Genomic DNA, 14,637 nt, shown 5'->3' with positions numbered 1-14,637 from the left:
TATGTTTATTGACGATTTTATGGTTAAAACATTTATTCGGCCATGAAATATAACATCTGATATTAATTTTTCTGCTATCGTTCGTTGCATAGGATTTAATTCGCGCAGTTGCAGCCCTACCGCTTTTCCAAATGCTTCAGTTTCACAACTTTCTTGTGATGATGTTCTAGAATTGAAACTGTAGTTAAAATTTTGTTTACAATCTTCATCTTTGCTTGATTCCCTTAAGTAAATTGCAGATACCCTAGATTTTTTAGGCTTCGGTTCATCTTCGCCTTCAAAGTCTGAATGATATTCTTCTATTTCCTGTAAAATTAAAAATACTTGTAATGCAATATTTGTAAAGTTTTAATTTTAACGAACACGGATTTTACTTACGTCTATATGATCGTTATCAACACTGGCGTTTGTCTCAGACTCAATTTGATCTTCACTATTATCTAAAAATGTAAAATATTTATAATACCACAATGTGGGTCGGTGTTCGCGTTCTCCGTTATTTCTAGCCGCCTGTACCTGAAAGGTAATTTTATTATAGAAATGAAGTATGAAATTTAATTTCAAAACATTTTACTTTATAACTTGGCTATTACTAATGCTCGATTACCACTTTATTTTCAAAAATAAGCACTACTATTAATAAGATTTAAGTTGATTGGAATTATGGTTCAGATTTAATGTATATATTATAGTATACGTATTACTACTATAAATGTTATACTGTTCAAAAATGTCATAACAAGGTTACAGATACTGGCAACAATGTGTTTATCTGTACGTCAAAAAATTTTACATAGAAACCTTCTCAAAAGAATATATTTACCTTTTTGTATTCACGTTTGTAGGTTGCTCTCATGTTCTCTAATTTCTTTTTCAAATTTTCAAGCGTTGCATCTTCACGTATTGCTTTGTACTTTTCTAATACAACATTATAAGCTTGTTCTCTAGCTTCTCTATTATTGTATAACAAATGTGTATGGTCCCACAAACAAGGAAAATCCCTGTATAATTGTAGTAACTCAATTATCAGTCTTTTCTCTTGTTCCATCATTTTAAATTCGTTTATTTGGACGAACTAAGAAAACAGATTTATGGGCCGACTTCGTCATCTGATGTATTTTTTTTCGGTTAGCTGATAGACAGTGCGTGTCAGATGTTTGAGCGAGTGAATACGCAATATTTTTATTAACAACACTTTACTCGTAGAAGTAAAAGAGACGGACAATAATTTCCTAGTTTTGCAGTAGTTTATTACAAGTAATCCATGTTGGACTTAATATATTGTTAAGTTGAGTATTTCAATTAATTTAAACTTTTTTTTTTTCATAAAAACATTAATTCTTTTTCATTAAAGATATCTATATTTAAATAAAAATAAATACATTAAAAATATTGACGTATGTGCAGAGTTTTTTGTTTTCGTAAAAAAATTGTGTTAGCCTTCAGGGCGTTTACCTTGAAATTTTTGTTTTGTATCTAAGATTTATGGCTTCCTCGGGTACGTCGGTTTAGACCGTTACTTAAACATGTAAACAAATTAGTAAATTACCTAGTTCTTACGTCGCTTGGGCGGTCGCGATCAAGCCTACTGCCTCCAAACCAAGACTTATACTATCAAATAGCATAAAACATTCCGACAAGACGGTTTCTGAAACGGCCGGATTCCCACTCAATTGGCTCCTTGTTAGGCTATGTTTGTGCCGTGTCACTTGAAAAATAATTATCATTTGTAATCTAAATGAAACAATACCTCCTTACAAATAAGTACTTTTTATTTACCCTAATTCAAAAAGAGGCTACGGCAATATTAACAATGCTGCCATTTATGGCAACATCTCTATTATCTGACTAAAATTATAATCTTGAATGATTCATGCTTTGATTTCTGATTAATTTAAGCATTAATCTGTCTCTATGTTCGGTTCGACGCATGACTATACAACCTTTTCTACGTATTAATTTAAATGCGTTCAACTTTTTCCTATCCATGGGAATTGATTTGATCTTCACGTGATATTTGTATATATTTTATTATAAAAGAATTAACATTGAACACTAAATAACTGTAATTCTATTGCTATCTTCTCTGGGTAAATTCAATTAAAAAAAATGTATATCAGTTGTCAAAAAAGATTTTGAAATATTTGTGGAAGTCTAATTACCACTGCAAAAGATTGTTATATTCTAAATTTATAACATATATTTTAACAGAATTCAATATGTGTGAATGCGCAGCGAAGGAAAAATACAAAAACAGTGATATGAAATCATTAATAGATAGTTATAGGAATCGTATTATGGGAGAGCTGAAATATGAAGATGGTGAATGTGATGAGTCAATTGTATCTTTTAGCATGAGAAGATCACAAGCCCAAAAAAAAGTCTGGATTCAAGAAAATTACGAGAAATACATTGATAATACACAAAATGACTATTTAGTTGAACAAAGTTATTTAAATCAACTTGGCTTTATTTGTTGCATGATATACACTCCCGACGGCGAATTCATCATTGTCGGACATTCCACTGGGATGATTCAGGTTTAATAAATATTTTTAACATAATATTCTCATGATTGTTTTATTAGTATGTTATATTATTATTACAAAATTGATAAATATTACGAAACAAACAAATGTCAAATTAAACGAAACGATATTCTATTTTAAACCTGTAGATGGCTCTGTATCTTCAAGACATGTTTCACATTAATCCGAACTCTTTCGTTTGCCTTTGTAAAACAATTGTGTGTTTCATAATTATTTACTATTATTCATTAGTGTAGTTTTTCATACACGTTTTAATTTTAAAACATACACATACTTTCTTTATAAGTTGTCATTGTGTCATAATAGTAACACCTCAATTCAAAAGATGGCGCTGTATACATTTTAATTTGATAATACTAGTTGATCAATTTTAATATTTAGTGTAATATAAAGATAAACATACATATATTAATGGATGCAATCTTCGACTTCTTTTCAGCCTATAGACGTCCGCTATAAGGCCTAATCCTTCTCCAAAGATAGCCACGATGGCCAGTCTTACGCTGCCTACATCCAACGACTTTAATTATGTCGTCAGACAATTCAGTGGGAGGCTTACGCGCACCGCATGTAGCGGTTCGTGGCTGCCATTCGCCTCCTTTAGGCCTCAACGACCATCAGTTGCGCGAGCAGTGTGCTCTGCCCAAGTGCAAGTTTTCATGCTATGTCAGTGACCTTTTATTTTCTGCGTGTTTCCCTAATTTTGATTCGATCTCGCAGCGAACTCCAGTCATATTGCCACCTCCTATTATTGCTCTCTGGGTGACCTACTTATAAGGCCCAGCACGGACATATTTCAATAATATAAATTGTAATAAATTTACGAAGATTATTTATGTAAATTACTTTTGACAGATTAGGAATCAACATCGACTCAAAATCGACTGATTCGAAATTTAATTGTATAAAATTTATTACCAAAACTTACTAGACATTTCTGTTTCTTAACTTTTATTTTATTACAATATTCATATTTAATGTAGTGCTAGTCGTTAACTTATAATCTTAGATCGCTGGTACACTTCTAAAAGGCGAAACTTTTTAGCACTCCATGGATTCATCTTGCGGCGGTCGTCCATCGCCTTGTAGTGAGTTCGGGTACGATATTCGCGGTTGTAAACCCACGTAGCAGTTTTAAGTTCTCCGTGCAATGAATTGCCGTTTACCTCAAACAACCAAGCTCCACTTCCTACTAAACCAAATTTTAAATGATCTTACCAATGATGCTCTGGAAACCCCTCACTACACCGTTGCTCACATAAGTTAAAGACAAACGTCGGAAAATGATTACAACATCCCCCGACAAAAACTTAGAAATTCTGTGTTTACAAAACGCATTGTGTCGTATTAGTGAATTATGTCCCGTATTTATTGTAGTAGAGCAGGCTTGTCTGTCAACAGTGTTCACATTGTTAATGATATTTAATAATACACAAGGGACTATAGGTCAGTGATTAAATTTAGTTAAATATGCCGCTATAAGTTTGAAGTCTAGTAGGTTATGGTAAAACATGAACCGACATAAACAGATAATTGAAAAGTATGTTAATAATATATTCACATATTACGAAAATGAGCGCAAACCACACATTTGGTATCCGATGTTTTATAAAGGTGGAAGCAAAGAAAGAGATCATAATGGTTGGATGAAAGAAAATTATAAAACCTTTTTGAAAGGGACACCAAACGAAATTTTGTACAATCGATGGTTCCTTTCTGAATATGGTGCAATAACATCATTAGCTTTTTCGCCTCAAGGAAATTATATTATAGTTGGACATTCTTCAGGATTAATACAGGTTCGCTCGCGAAATCCTTCATTTATTATTTTGAAATATCTTTATCGAGTTTAGTACAATTATTAATTATTCATTATTAAGTATACTTACATTAGCATACAAATATTCGTCCCTTGCGAACCATGATACGAAACTGCGATCGCAAACCCACCTGCCAATAGTTGTCTTTAAGGCCTATGCTTTGTAGTCGGTGTCTATAGGCTGAAACGACGAAGCATATATAGATACTCACAAATCACTTATTGTATATAATACATTGCCGAGTCCATTTGTGGACTGTGCGGTGGTTATAAAACAGAACATTTTAGACGCAACGCTCTTATTGTATTATCGTCATGTTGTACGTTACTGTGGGTAGATTCTTTTACATTACTACTTTGTCATGGGAATAGAAATCTTAAGGAAATTCACAGCCTCTTAAAAGACAGTAATGATGAATTAATTTGTCTATTAAGTAGTAATGTAACTTGTGAAGTTATGTCATCAATAGTTTTCTTAAATATTTTACTAGATTTTTTGGGCTTAAATTGATGGGTGATTTCGAGGTATTACTTATATCAATACATATTGTTATATACTAGATGCGGCACGGAAGTACTGGGACAGTGATCTGTACTTTGAGGAATATACAGTATCCTCCGAAGCCAATTTACGCTCTTGAATATAGTTTGGTGGAAGAAAGAGTATGCTATGCCGCGTGTATGGACGGTGCAATATACCGCATAGAAATACCAAACGTAAGTTTTATATTTGGGTATATCTATCGTTGTAATTATCCGGTAATAAATGTGACTCTAGAGATGAAAAGTAAGGATAAAAATTTTAGTTTATGTTTTAGTTTATAAACCAGTCGCCATAATTTTGATTCTTACTTTTCAAATCAAAGAGTATCCATTTTTTATGCTCTCCAATGTTTATTATATAATCCCCGTCTTTGAGAACCTCTCGTTCTTCCTATCTTGGGTGGACAAGGACATTTTTAGCTAATTAAGCTTTCATGCACTCAATACTCTCCAACGTTAGTAATACCTCCTAAAGATCCATCCTTTGGCAAGAACTACGAAATTATCTAAATATTATTAGTTGTGTGATTCTGGGAGAGCGTTATGGGGGTGTCATGGCCCGTTTTACAGCTCTCCGCCATCTCTTTATGACTGAGTCATTACGCGCGGATTAAGGGGAGATACCGTGAAGGCTTTCACTTTATTTATCTATCTTAAAGTTGGATGTCCTATGGATCTTGAGTCATTAGTTATATACCTTGGACAAGTCTGTCAACAGCGTCTTTCTTTTGCATAACGTATTAAAAGCATTTTAAATTTCAAATGAACGATTGCTGCGAAATATTGTTTCATTTTAAGCTCATGAAGGATAGATATATTAGTGCGCCTCTAAGTCCAAATTACACGCAACATGTAAAAAAAACCTGCATTATTTAATCTATAACACGTCTACTGCTGTACATATGCCACCTCCATAGATTTACAGTAAGACCGTTTGGAATTTAAAAGTAGCCTTCAGTGACTTTAATTGTAGATTCCCTACCTTTTTAAGAACATACTTATATGTACTTAACCTGAGTATTTAATTAACGGTATTAGAAAGATTTACCCTCTATAGAGTTGCGGTAGACGCTAACTAAAACTGAACCCTTTGCGGTTTGGGAAATAACAAATGGCAAACGACTTCCGCATGTGCCGTGTTTTGAATTAAATTTCGTAACAATTGAGGTCACGCGCTTACAAAGATACCGTCGTAATGTCGCCTTATAATTACAGGTTATACGACCGTCTGAATGAAAATTTTGTAATAAAGCTATGTGCTTAAGCTCACGAAGGACCGTTAAAACTAATTATAGAATTTAAATTGTATAGATACCGTCAACCTAAAACATTACATTTTATAAATATGCAAAGGTTATTTTACACCAACTCAGTTAAGGATAAGAGTTGGACCTCAAAAATAAGACCGTAGTTTAAACTTAATTATTAATTAATTTATTAAGTTAAACTAGGTAGGTAGAAATTTTGAAAAAGGTTTATATTTAGATAATCGATCAAGACATGTCGAGATATATGAGATTATAAAAGACTAAATCGGAGACAATCATAGTGGAAAACTGTTTTAAGTAAAATTAAAATAATTGACACTCAAAATTAGGTTATTTATGTGTTCATAAATCGCCTCTTCCTTCACCATTTCCTCCTGGAGTACTTTTTTGTAACTTTTTTTTAACAATTCTGCTTATAGTTTTTCTTTTGAAGAAATCATAGGTTTAGCATAGTAAAGCACGATTTTGAGTTTCTATAGCATTTTATAAAGAAGAAAATCGGTCAAATTTATTACGCAATATTACTTTAAAATTTTCAATAGCTATAATTTTTCTTTCTATTGTTATTGTTCTTATATTCCATCGTCTTATCGACTCTAAAATTAACATATCGTTCGAATAATAAGTCTTTCAAGACTTGAAATTTGTTAGAAATATATCTTTTACAAAATAAAGGGCAATTAAGAATGAATTTTACAAATTCCTGTCCGCAAAGGGGCTGAGGGATGTTGATTTGAAAAAAAAAGAAACTTTAAAACTGCACAACTTTTTGGACTTATGGCGAAAATACATTTACAATAGACAGCGCAGGCCATGCGGAGCTAAGGGTTGCAGTTCTTATATGTAGAAGAAATCTTTAACTAGGAAAAATTCTTATGATCCATAAAATATTTTTTTCACGCAGATAAATGTGTCAACAGAGGATCCACCGGAATATTGTATTAAGGCTGATCCCACGCTCGAATGTTTGAATACGCAGTTCTATGGAGCTCCGGGGATTTCTTCCTCTTCTACGCCATTCATAACGCGTATGGTGACAAATTGCTCTTTTCCTGTTTTTGTTTATTTTTACTCAGTAAGGCCTTTTGCTCTCTATAAGGCTTTTGAAATAGAAAAGTTAGGTAGATAAAGTTCAACTTACACTATTCGCATTTTTAATTGATGTATATTTTATTATCATTAGCGTATGGAACAAAGCCTATAGATTGTTCGTCAATCCATCTAAAACGTAGGTCATTGATACTGGCAGTTGTAGGATGTAATTCACATTGGAGAATAGCAATGGTAGCATTTGTAACGCTGCTGTCATCTCGTTTAGTTTAGTAAAAAAACTTTAAATTGTTTTCTTGTGGTCTATAGATTCTAGAAATATGTCTTAAACTATTTGCTTCGGCAGCGTCTATCTTGTTTTTCCTTTATATTTATTTAATAAAATAAATAATTTTAAGTCAGTTGACAATGTGATCGCATCAAAAGGCAACCGCAATTGTTAAAGAATGACTTGAATTGTTTATTGGTCATACGGTCTCGTGTAAAAGACCATCGACAGACTATTGCCATTAAGTAGCTTTTAATATTTTCAAGTGTAGACCGATGTAATTTACTTTTAAAGATATATACATTACTGAAAATAACGCACAGCGCATATTTCATAGTTTCGCTTGTTTAAACTTAAAACTGTTCTAAAGTAGTTTTGCTACGTACCTTTTACTGTTAAATAAATTGCGAATCACAAAAATTAAGTTTATTGTAGGATTTTCTCAGACCAAGGTGCTTTTGGATAAGAATGTCAATAGGGAAGGTTAATTTGATTCTAGTTTCTTACAAATTGGGTTACTTTGGTATTCTTCTCACGACGTTATCCTAAGTGAAAAATAATGTATATGAATGAATAACCTTTTTCAGAAAGAACTCCAGCATTGTCGTTGGGTATTACTGCTGACCAGGTGAAGATGGTTGTCGGCTACGGGGATTCCAGCATAAAAGTTTATGATATAGAAACGCAAGAGGTTTTTTCATCTATTACTTATTCTATAAGCAGATTACGTGAATGTTTTCCTACCTATTTAGCGGATTTTCTTTTTGATAATTTATACTGGAGACCTATGTTCAGTAGTAGATGTACTGCCACTAAAATAATGATAATGATGTCCGTCCAACTTGTGCTTGGACGAGCTACGCTGCGTTTACCGGTCTTTGGTCTCCACTTCAGAATCTTAAGGCCTCAGCGACCGAGTAGGTCATTTAGTAGGTATTTGCTAACTTAAAAAGAACTATATTCTTTTAACATTATGCGAAGGCTTCTCGAATTAATTTTATTATGTTTTAATGTTACACATTTGTTCAGAAATTATTCGAATTTGTAGGTAATATGAATTTATATGTAAAATTAATTGTACAATGCATTTATTAAATGACATTTAAAAAAATATTAATCATTTATGTTCTTCTGTCTCACGCATGGGATACTTTCGTTGTGTTTTCCTTTTTCTTTATCTGCAGTGATGGATTTTCGCACAACAATTTTTTTAATATTAATAATTTTTTATATTAATATTAATTTACACCATATTTTACATCGTATAAAATTATCATAAATAACATATTTGTATGCCTAAGTATATTTTAATAATAATATATATATATATATATATATATATATTCATCGAATTTAAAAGATCGGAATACTGTCAGACAATCTAATATATATACGTATATCAAATAAAGAATACCTAAGGGTAAATCTACAGATAACAAAGCTTAAAGAAATATTAAGGCTTAATATAAACCTCAATGTCATAAAACAGATTTAATCTCTCTTTATAGCCAGTATTATATCGGCTTTATAGATCTTTGAAGATCCTTTTACCTTTATTAAGTAGGTCGCTGGTCAAGGATTTTGATATCAGATGAGAAGATATTACACGTCCTTATCTTACTATAATTTCTTGCATGAGAGGGTTTAATGTTAAATTGATGTTTAATTCGTGATATAACAAAATCGTTGGACATTTCATGGTTCTGTAGGCCATCCCCTCCTTCATTCTTTTAATTATGGAATGTCGTAACAAAAACCATGGATATCTAATAAATTCCGGCGTTACCTCGCGGAAGTCCATCCTAACTAAGAAAGGGACTAATATATAGCTACTTCCGCTATGCAGCAGTAGTAGTGCAATGAAGTACACCGCACGCCAGTCCGCTGATAAATGCGCGTGGGGCAAACGCGAAACACAACTACCACCGTTAATTTACTCTACACGTGTTTCACTCCTCCACGGGGCATCCTCAGGAGATGTTACATCGACCAGTGCCAAACACAGAGTCATTGTAGCATCTACCGAAGCAATATAGCATACCAGCCAGTAGAATATTAATTTAAGGGATACCTAATTCCATAACGAGGCTTTCGAGGTATCTTTTAAACTTAGGTACGACATAAATGAACATTTCGCTCGTGGATACGCACACACTCTCATTTTTTCACAAACCGGCACAGAAGCGAACACGTACGTCACTTTGGCTAATGTTGTATTTCTTTATTTGTGTTAGAAGTGTTAAGCCAGCAAGCCAAGTATACAGTCCAATGGTAATATAATTCTATATATTAACGTTCTGGATTGGAAACCGCGAACTTGCGCAGCTTAGAACGTCCACTCACAAGGTGGACTGATGACTTTGCTAAGATTCGAAGACGTTGGATGCAGAGCGCTTCCAGCCAGCTTTTCCAATGGGAAAACCTGTTCGGCCATGATCATTCTCTGACTGAAATGATGATTAAACTTATGATATATTCTCTAATAAATTTTAATTTAAGTAATGCAGTTGGTAACAGATACAGCACGTCGATATGCTCACACAATTTAACGCACGATTCTACGAAATACTATTCAGATCTTTGATATGTTTCTAAACAAATATTGCTGATCTGTCCATTTCTCCTAAGTCTTCTGGCAACATTCTTTTCACCGCATAGAAAACAAGTGAATTATTCATTATTTAGGTGTTTAAATTTTTTTTTCAATGGAAATATTTCTGACACAGCTGGACTTAACTTACAAAGTGCAGAAGCTTCGAATGCAGTTTATTCCGAAGAAATTGCAACGTTTACATTTCGGTCAGATCTGTGCATTGCGTTGCCATGATCAGAACATTTTTATGTTTGCCAGCGGAGCTTGGGACCGGACTTTGCGGGTACTGTAAATTATTTGTATTTGGCAATATTTTTTTTAGACATCTAATGGCGATTCTATAGCATTTCCTGTACTTTGCAGATATGGGACATTCGATGCAAAATTGGTTGCGTTACGACTTTCGAAGGTGTTAATGTTTGCGCTGACAGTATTGATTTAAACGTAAGGCTCGTGCTTTTCACTATATGTCTATGATATTATGCTCTATGAATATGGCAATATATATACAGAGTGATTTGTTATAGGTGTAAAATATTTTAAAGGAGTGAATATATATCTCATTTGCTGTTAATTAACTTAGGGTACAGCTTGCCCAGAAACATCAAAAGTTTTAGAAATAATAAATTATGTAATCCGTAAGAAGCATTTTCGAAATTCTGATATCAAAATTAATTATTGTGTACTATCTGTATTAGCAAATTTCGTTCTACCAGAAGTTATTGGCCTTTAATATTCCAATAAGAAAAAAATATTTATTTAACGTTTTTAAATTGATGAGTACGTGAAGATTGCAGTGGTATGCATGTACACGAAATAGTCTTGTAAAACGTTTTTTGTAACACCTGTTTGGAACCTTTTTCAAGTATCTTGTATTAAAGTATAAAATACGTAAAATTTGAACTTATTAATACATTGAAATTTCAGAGAAATCAATGTATAGTTGGCAGCTGGCAACCTACGGAAGCTTTGACAGTGTGGGATATTGCTGAAAAGAAGAAGGTGAACACTATCAGGGTGCAAAATCGACGGCCTGACGTTGACGGAGAGTATATTTATACTTGTCGCTACTGGAGGTCAAGTGATGTAAGAATTTTATATAGTCTTGTTAATTGCTGCATATCCAACCTGTTCAAGATTCACCATCCTTGTCGAATGTCTTCCACTCTAAGCTATCCTCTGTTCTCTTCTTCAACTCCCTTCCGGCAATTATTCTAAGTATTGTTACACCTCTTCAAACTATGAACCAAGATAGGACATCTTGGTTAGTAGCCTTATAGATACAAAGAACATTACAAAAGTTTTGAAATTCTAACTGTTTTATGCTCATGTGATAAACAAATTAATTACACCATTATAAAACACGAGAGAAGAGAGCTCGGGATTTCTCTTCGTTATCGAACCAGAAATGAGAAGACCCGACAAGCGAAAGTAGTCGAAGTAGTTGGCTTGTGTAATTGAAGTGTCTGTAAGAACATATGCCCACCCTGTCCACATGGTGGACAGATGCCCTTGACAAAATTGCTGGAATATTCTATATGCAAGCCGCTTCCAACCAGTCTTTTTCTACATAAATGGGGGAGGTCTATGTCTTGCTGTTGACATTCTACGGCTAAAAGGATGATGATGAAATATTCTTCGAACGACGCAACTTAAATCACCAAAGTATATACAAACCGTTGCTAGACAAAAGCGGACAGTTCCTTTCCCATCACAAATAGTGTTTCTGGAATTCTTCCACCGTTAACTCTTTCTGAAGTGATAGTAAATGTTAGCCAGAACAATGATGATGATGATAATGATAAATCTGTCAGTATCAGAAGTATAAGGAGTACTGTTATATATAACATATAAATGTAATACGATATTAATTATGTAAATGATAATGTTCACTACATTTGGGTTTCAATGCAACACAGAAAGGTGAAAATTAAGAAAACTCTTCTGTTTAGTTTAACCGCAAAGGCAAATACGCTCTTATTGGAGGGAGTGGAACAGGCTGCTTAGAAGTGATCAATTTGCACAATCGATACATCAGCTGTTCATATCCGGCCGCTGGAACCATCCTAGCTGTGGCCAGTTACCAGGAGCGCATAGCTTTTGGAGGTACAGCTCCCGTTCTCTACATAGTCAGTTTTCACGATCCTAAACATGAGAAGCAAAAGAAAGATACCGACTATGATTCTTCGATTTGGACACCCGGTAATGATTTTCAAGAATATAACTCGTCGACTACTGTGGAGCAATCTGTAGTTTAAATATGTTTATAATAGTACACAAAATATATTAATTGTTGCAAACTTTTATGTCCTACTTTTCGTGATTTTATATAATATTTTGTAAATATCTATTTACATTAGTCCAAACCATATTTAGAAAAAACACAAATGTTAATAACAATTTTATCGCTTTCTTTGTGGAATTTAGACAATTATCAACAATTTTAAATATTTTTTATTTGCTTTCTTCATTAAAAATGTTTTCCAAAAAGTTATTTTACTCTTTACTTTATTAAAAACCTTAGTTAATTATCTATATTCAAAGCCGAATTTGAATGTACAAAAAATCGATTTATTCTTTTACACAGATAAATAACCTCTTCGTTTATTCAGGTTTTCCTTGTCATAAATTTTTAAATTTAGAATATGTAAGTTAAACAACGAAACGATCGTTCCGGACTAAATCAGAGCTAAAGATGTCGTCATCTAGTTCTGATCTTAATCCACTGGATTAAGATTTAAGATCAGTTGGAAATAGTAAGGCCTTACTCTAAACGCCGTGATAATTTGGAGTTCCTGAAACAACCCATGCGATTGGTAGTGAAGAATATTCCCATAAAAAGAATGCGTGCTGCTATTGACAACTGTCCACAACGTTTAAAGGACTTTATTCAAGCCAATGGGGATGACTTCGAATAAGCTATATATATTTTTAATGGTTTTATATTTATTTAAATTAACACACAGTAAAAATAATGAATGTAACGGACAATAAAAAATGTTTTCTTTTTAACAGTATTTATGGCAGACTAAGTATATATATTAATAAAGTAGGTTTTTAATTAAAAACCAAACTTTGTCTGGACTTTATCAAGGATTCGACCGCGGTGTTGTTGCGTTTTCTTCTCTCGTCAGCAACTTTAACGGCTTTAGTTTGTTAAAGTTATTTTTAAACTTCAGTTCTGAAGGGAGACTTTCACTCTCAACCTCTTTGAACCGCGGCGTGCTTATTATTTTTATATTAAATAATTATAAGTTGCTCTTTATAACGCTCGTTTTATTTTTAAATTCTTCGTAAGAAACAACGATACCTTAAAATGTGTTCTCTTTCGCACACAGCAAGAGTCATAATGTAATTACGTATTTATTGCATTACTTTATCGTACACGATATTTTCTTTTTCATTACATCACAAAAGGCGCCTTTTTGTGTTCAATTGACGTCAACGTTTTGACAGCTTTACATGGTAATAGGTAAAAGTGTAAAACCTTTAAAGAAGTAAATGTATAGATCATTACTATATGGTACACCGTATTCAAAAATCAATGGTCACAGATATTTTACGCTATATGTATATAATGTAATATTATAACGTTAAGTACATTTGCACCTAATTTATTGAATTTGAATGTGCATGATATTTTTAATTTTAAAATTATTCGAATTAACATCGTCTCGTTTTCCAGCTCGAATGTTAATGCATTATGAATTTTATTAACAAAAATAATTTTACTAATTGAACTTCAATTTTTAAATAAAAGGACGTAGAACGATACAATTCTGCAATGGATTCATAATTGTCTTGACTGTTGAGCATTTGTATAATGTGATTAAATTTGCTTTGTTCTGTCTTAATTGTGAATATTAAGTGTCTTGATGTTAGTATGATTATAAATTAATGTCAGTAATTAGAAACTCATAAAATGGATTATCATTTCATTGCTTTGTAAATATTTTCATTGAGTTTATTATTAAAATGAAAAACGAGGTTAGTTTATGAATTTATACGATTGCTATTTGTTTTCTAATAATTTTCTGATATTCTTTAAGTTCTCAATTATAATTTTTTTATTTATTCTTTAGCTGGAACGTGGCCTCTCAGTTCGTGTCTCATTGGCAAGGTCACTTCAAGTATGCTTAGGATATCTTTTCGAAATCGAAGCAAAGCTAAAGCGATTCATAAACGAATGAAAGTATCCAACTTAGCTTAGTAGATTGGAAAGTTAAACTGGCAATGGCCAGGTCAAATTGCGTGCGTTACAAATAGTCGTTGAAGCCTTAACATTCTGCAGTGGTGATTACTGATCGCCACGCGCAGCGTATGAAGTTCATTCATAAGGTGGACAGATCACATTATGATTGTCAGAAAATGCTGGATGCAGACCTTTTACAACCAGTTCTATAACAAATCAATAGGGGAGGCCCGTGTCCTCGGACTTTATACGGACGAAATAATAATAGTGATAATGATGTACCTATTTATATTTCTGATGTTATTAGCATTATTATTATAAGTCTATATGTTATTTTGATGTTTTTGAACTACTA

General features: G+C 32.8%; 2 protein-coding genes across 2 annotated transcripts; one reads left to right on the top strand and one right to left on the bottom strand.

Annotated features, from left to right (window-relative positions):
- Positions 1-58: 58 nt before the first annotated feature.
- Positions 59-1,112, bottom strand: LOC137930594 (uncharacterized). Its single transcript, XM_068773891.1, has 4 exons — positions 824-1,112; positions 379-516; positions 244-306; positions 59-166 (listed from the first exon to the last, which is right to left on the bottom strand). The coding sequence occupies exons 1-4, from the start codon at positions 1,049-1,051 to the stop codon at positions 143-145; spliced, it is 453 nt and encodes a 150-aa protein (XP_068629992.1). The 5' UTR covers positions 1,052-1,112; the 3' UTR covers positions 59-142.
- Positions 1,113-2,297: 1,185 nt separating this feature from the next.
- LOC137930363 (uncharacterized) lies at positions 2,298-12,353 on the top strand. Its single transcript, XM_068773604.1, has 8 exons — positions 2,298-2,540; positions 4,930-5,085; positions 7,084-7,207; positions 8,085-8,188; positions 10,224-10,373; positions 10,454-10,534; positions 11,018-11,176; positions 12,043-12,353. The coding sequence occupies exons 1-8, from the start codon at positions 2,298-2,300 to the stop codon at positions 12,346-12,348; spliced, it is 1,323 nt and encodes a 440-aa protein (XP_068629705.1). The 3' UTR covers positions 12,349-12,353.
- The last annotated feature ends 2,284 nt before the right edge of the window (positions 12,354-14,637 follow it).

The sequence above is a fragment of the Battus philenor genome, unplaced genomic scaffold, assembly GCF_028537555.1.
Source record: "Battus philenor isolate CCGP_79_NKW_IND1 unplaced genomic scaffold, ilBatPhil1.0.hap1 SCAF_6, whole genome shotgun sequence".
Taxonomy (NCBI): domain Eukaryota; kingdom Metazoa; phylum Arthropoda; class Insecta; order Lepidoptera; family Papilionidae; genus Battus; species Battus philenor.
Note: the sequence above shows the minus strand (reverse complement) of the source record. Positions and strands in the feature narration are given on the sequence as shown.

What these genes read in the sequence shown, in the direction of transcription:
- LOC137930594 (XM_068773891.1), bottom strand. Translation starts at nt 1,051, where the DNA reads ATGATGGAACAAGAGAAAAGACTGATAATTGAGTTACTACAATTATAC. An exon ending in ACAAACGTGAATACAAAAAG is followed by an intron (nt 517 to 823) that starts GTAAATATATTC and finishes ATTACCTTTCAG; the next exon opens with GTACAGGCGGCTAGAAATAA. An exon ending in CGAAGCCTAAAAAATCTAGG is followed by an intron (nt 167 to 243) that starts GTATCTGCAATT and finishes TTTCAATTCTAG; the next exon opens with AACATCATCACAAGAAAGTT.
- LOC137930363 (XM_068773604.1), top strand. Translation starts at nt 2,298, where the DNA reads ATGGGAGAGCTGAAATATGAAGATGGTGAATGTGATGAGTCAATTGTA. An exon ending in TTCTACGCCATTCATAACGC is followed by an intron (nt 7,208 to 8,084) that starts GTATGGTGACAA and finishes AACCTTTTTCAG; the next exon opens with AAAGAACTCCAGCATTGTCG. An exon ending in ATGATATAGAAACGCAAGAG is followed by an intron (nt 8,189 to 10,223) that starts GTTTTTTCATCT and finishes TTTCTGACACAG; the next exon opens with CTGGACTTAACTTACAAAGT.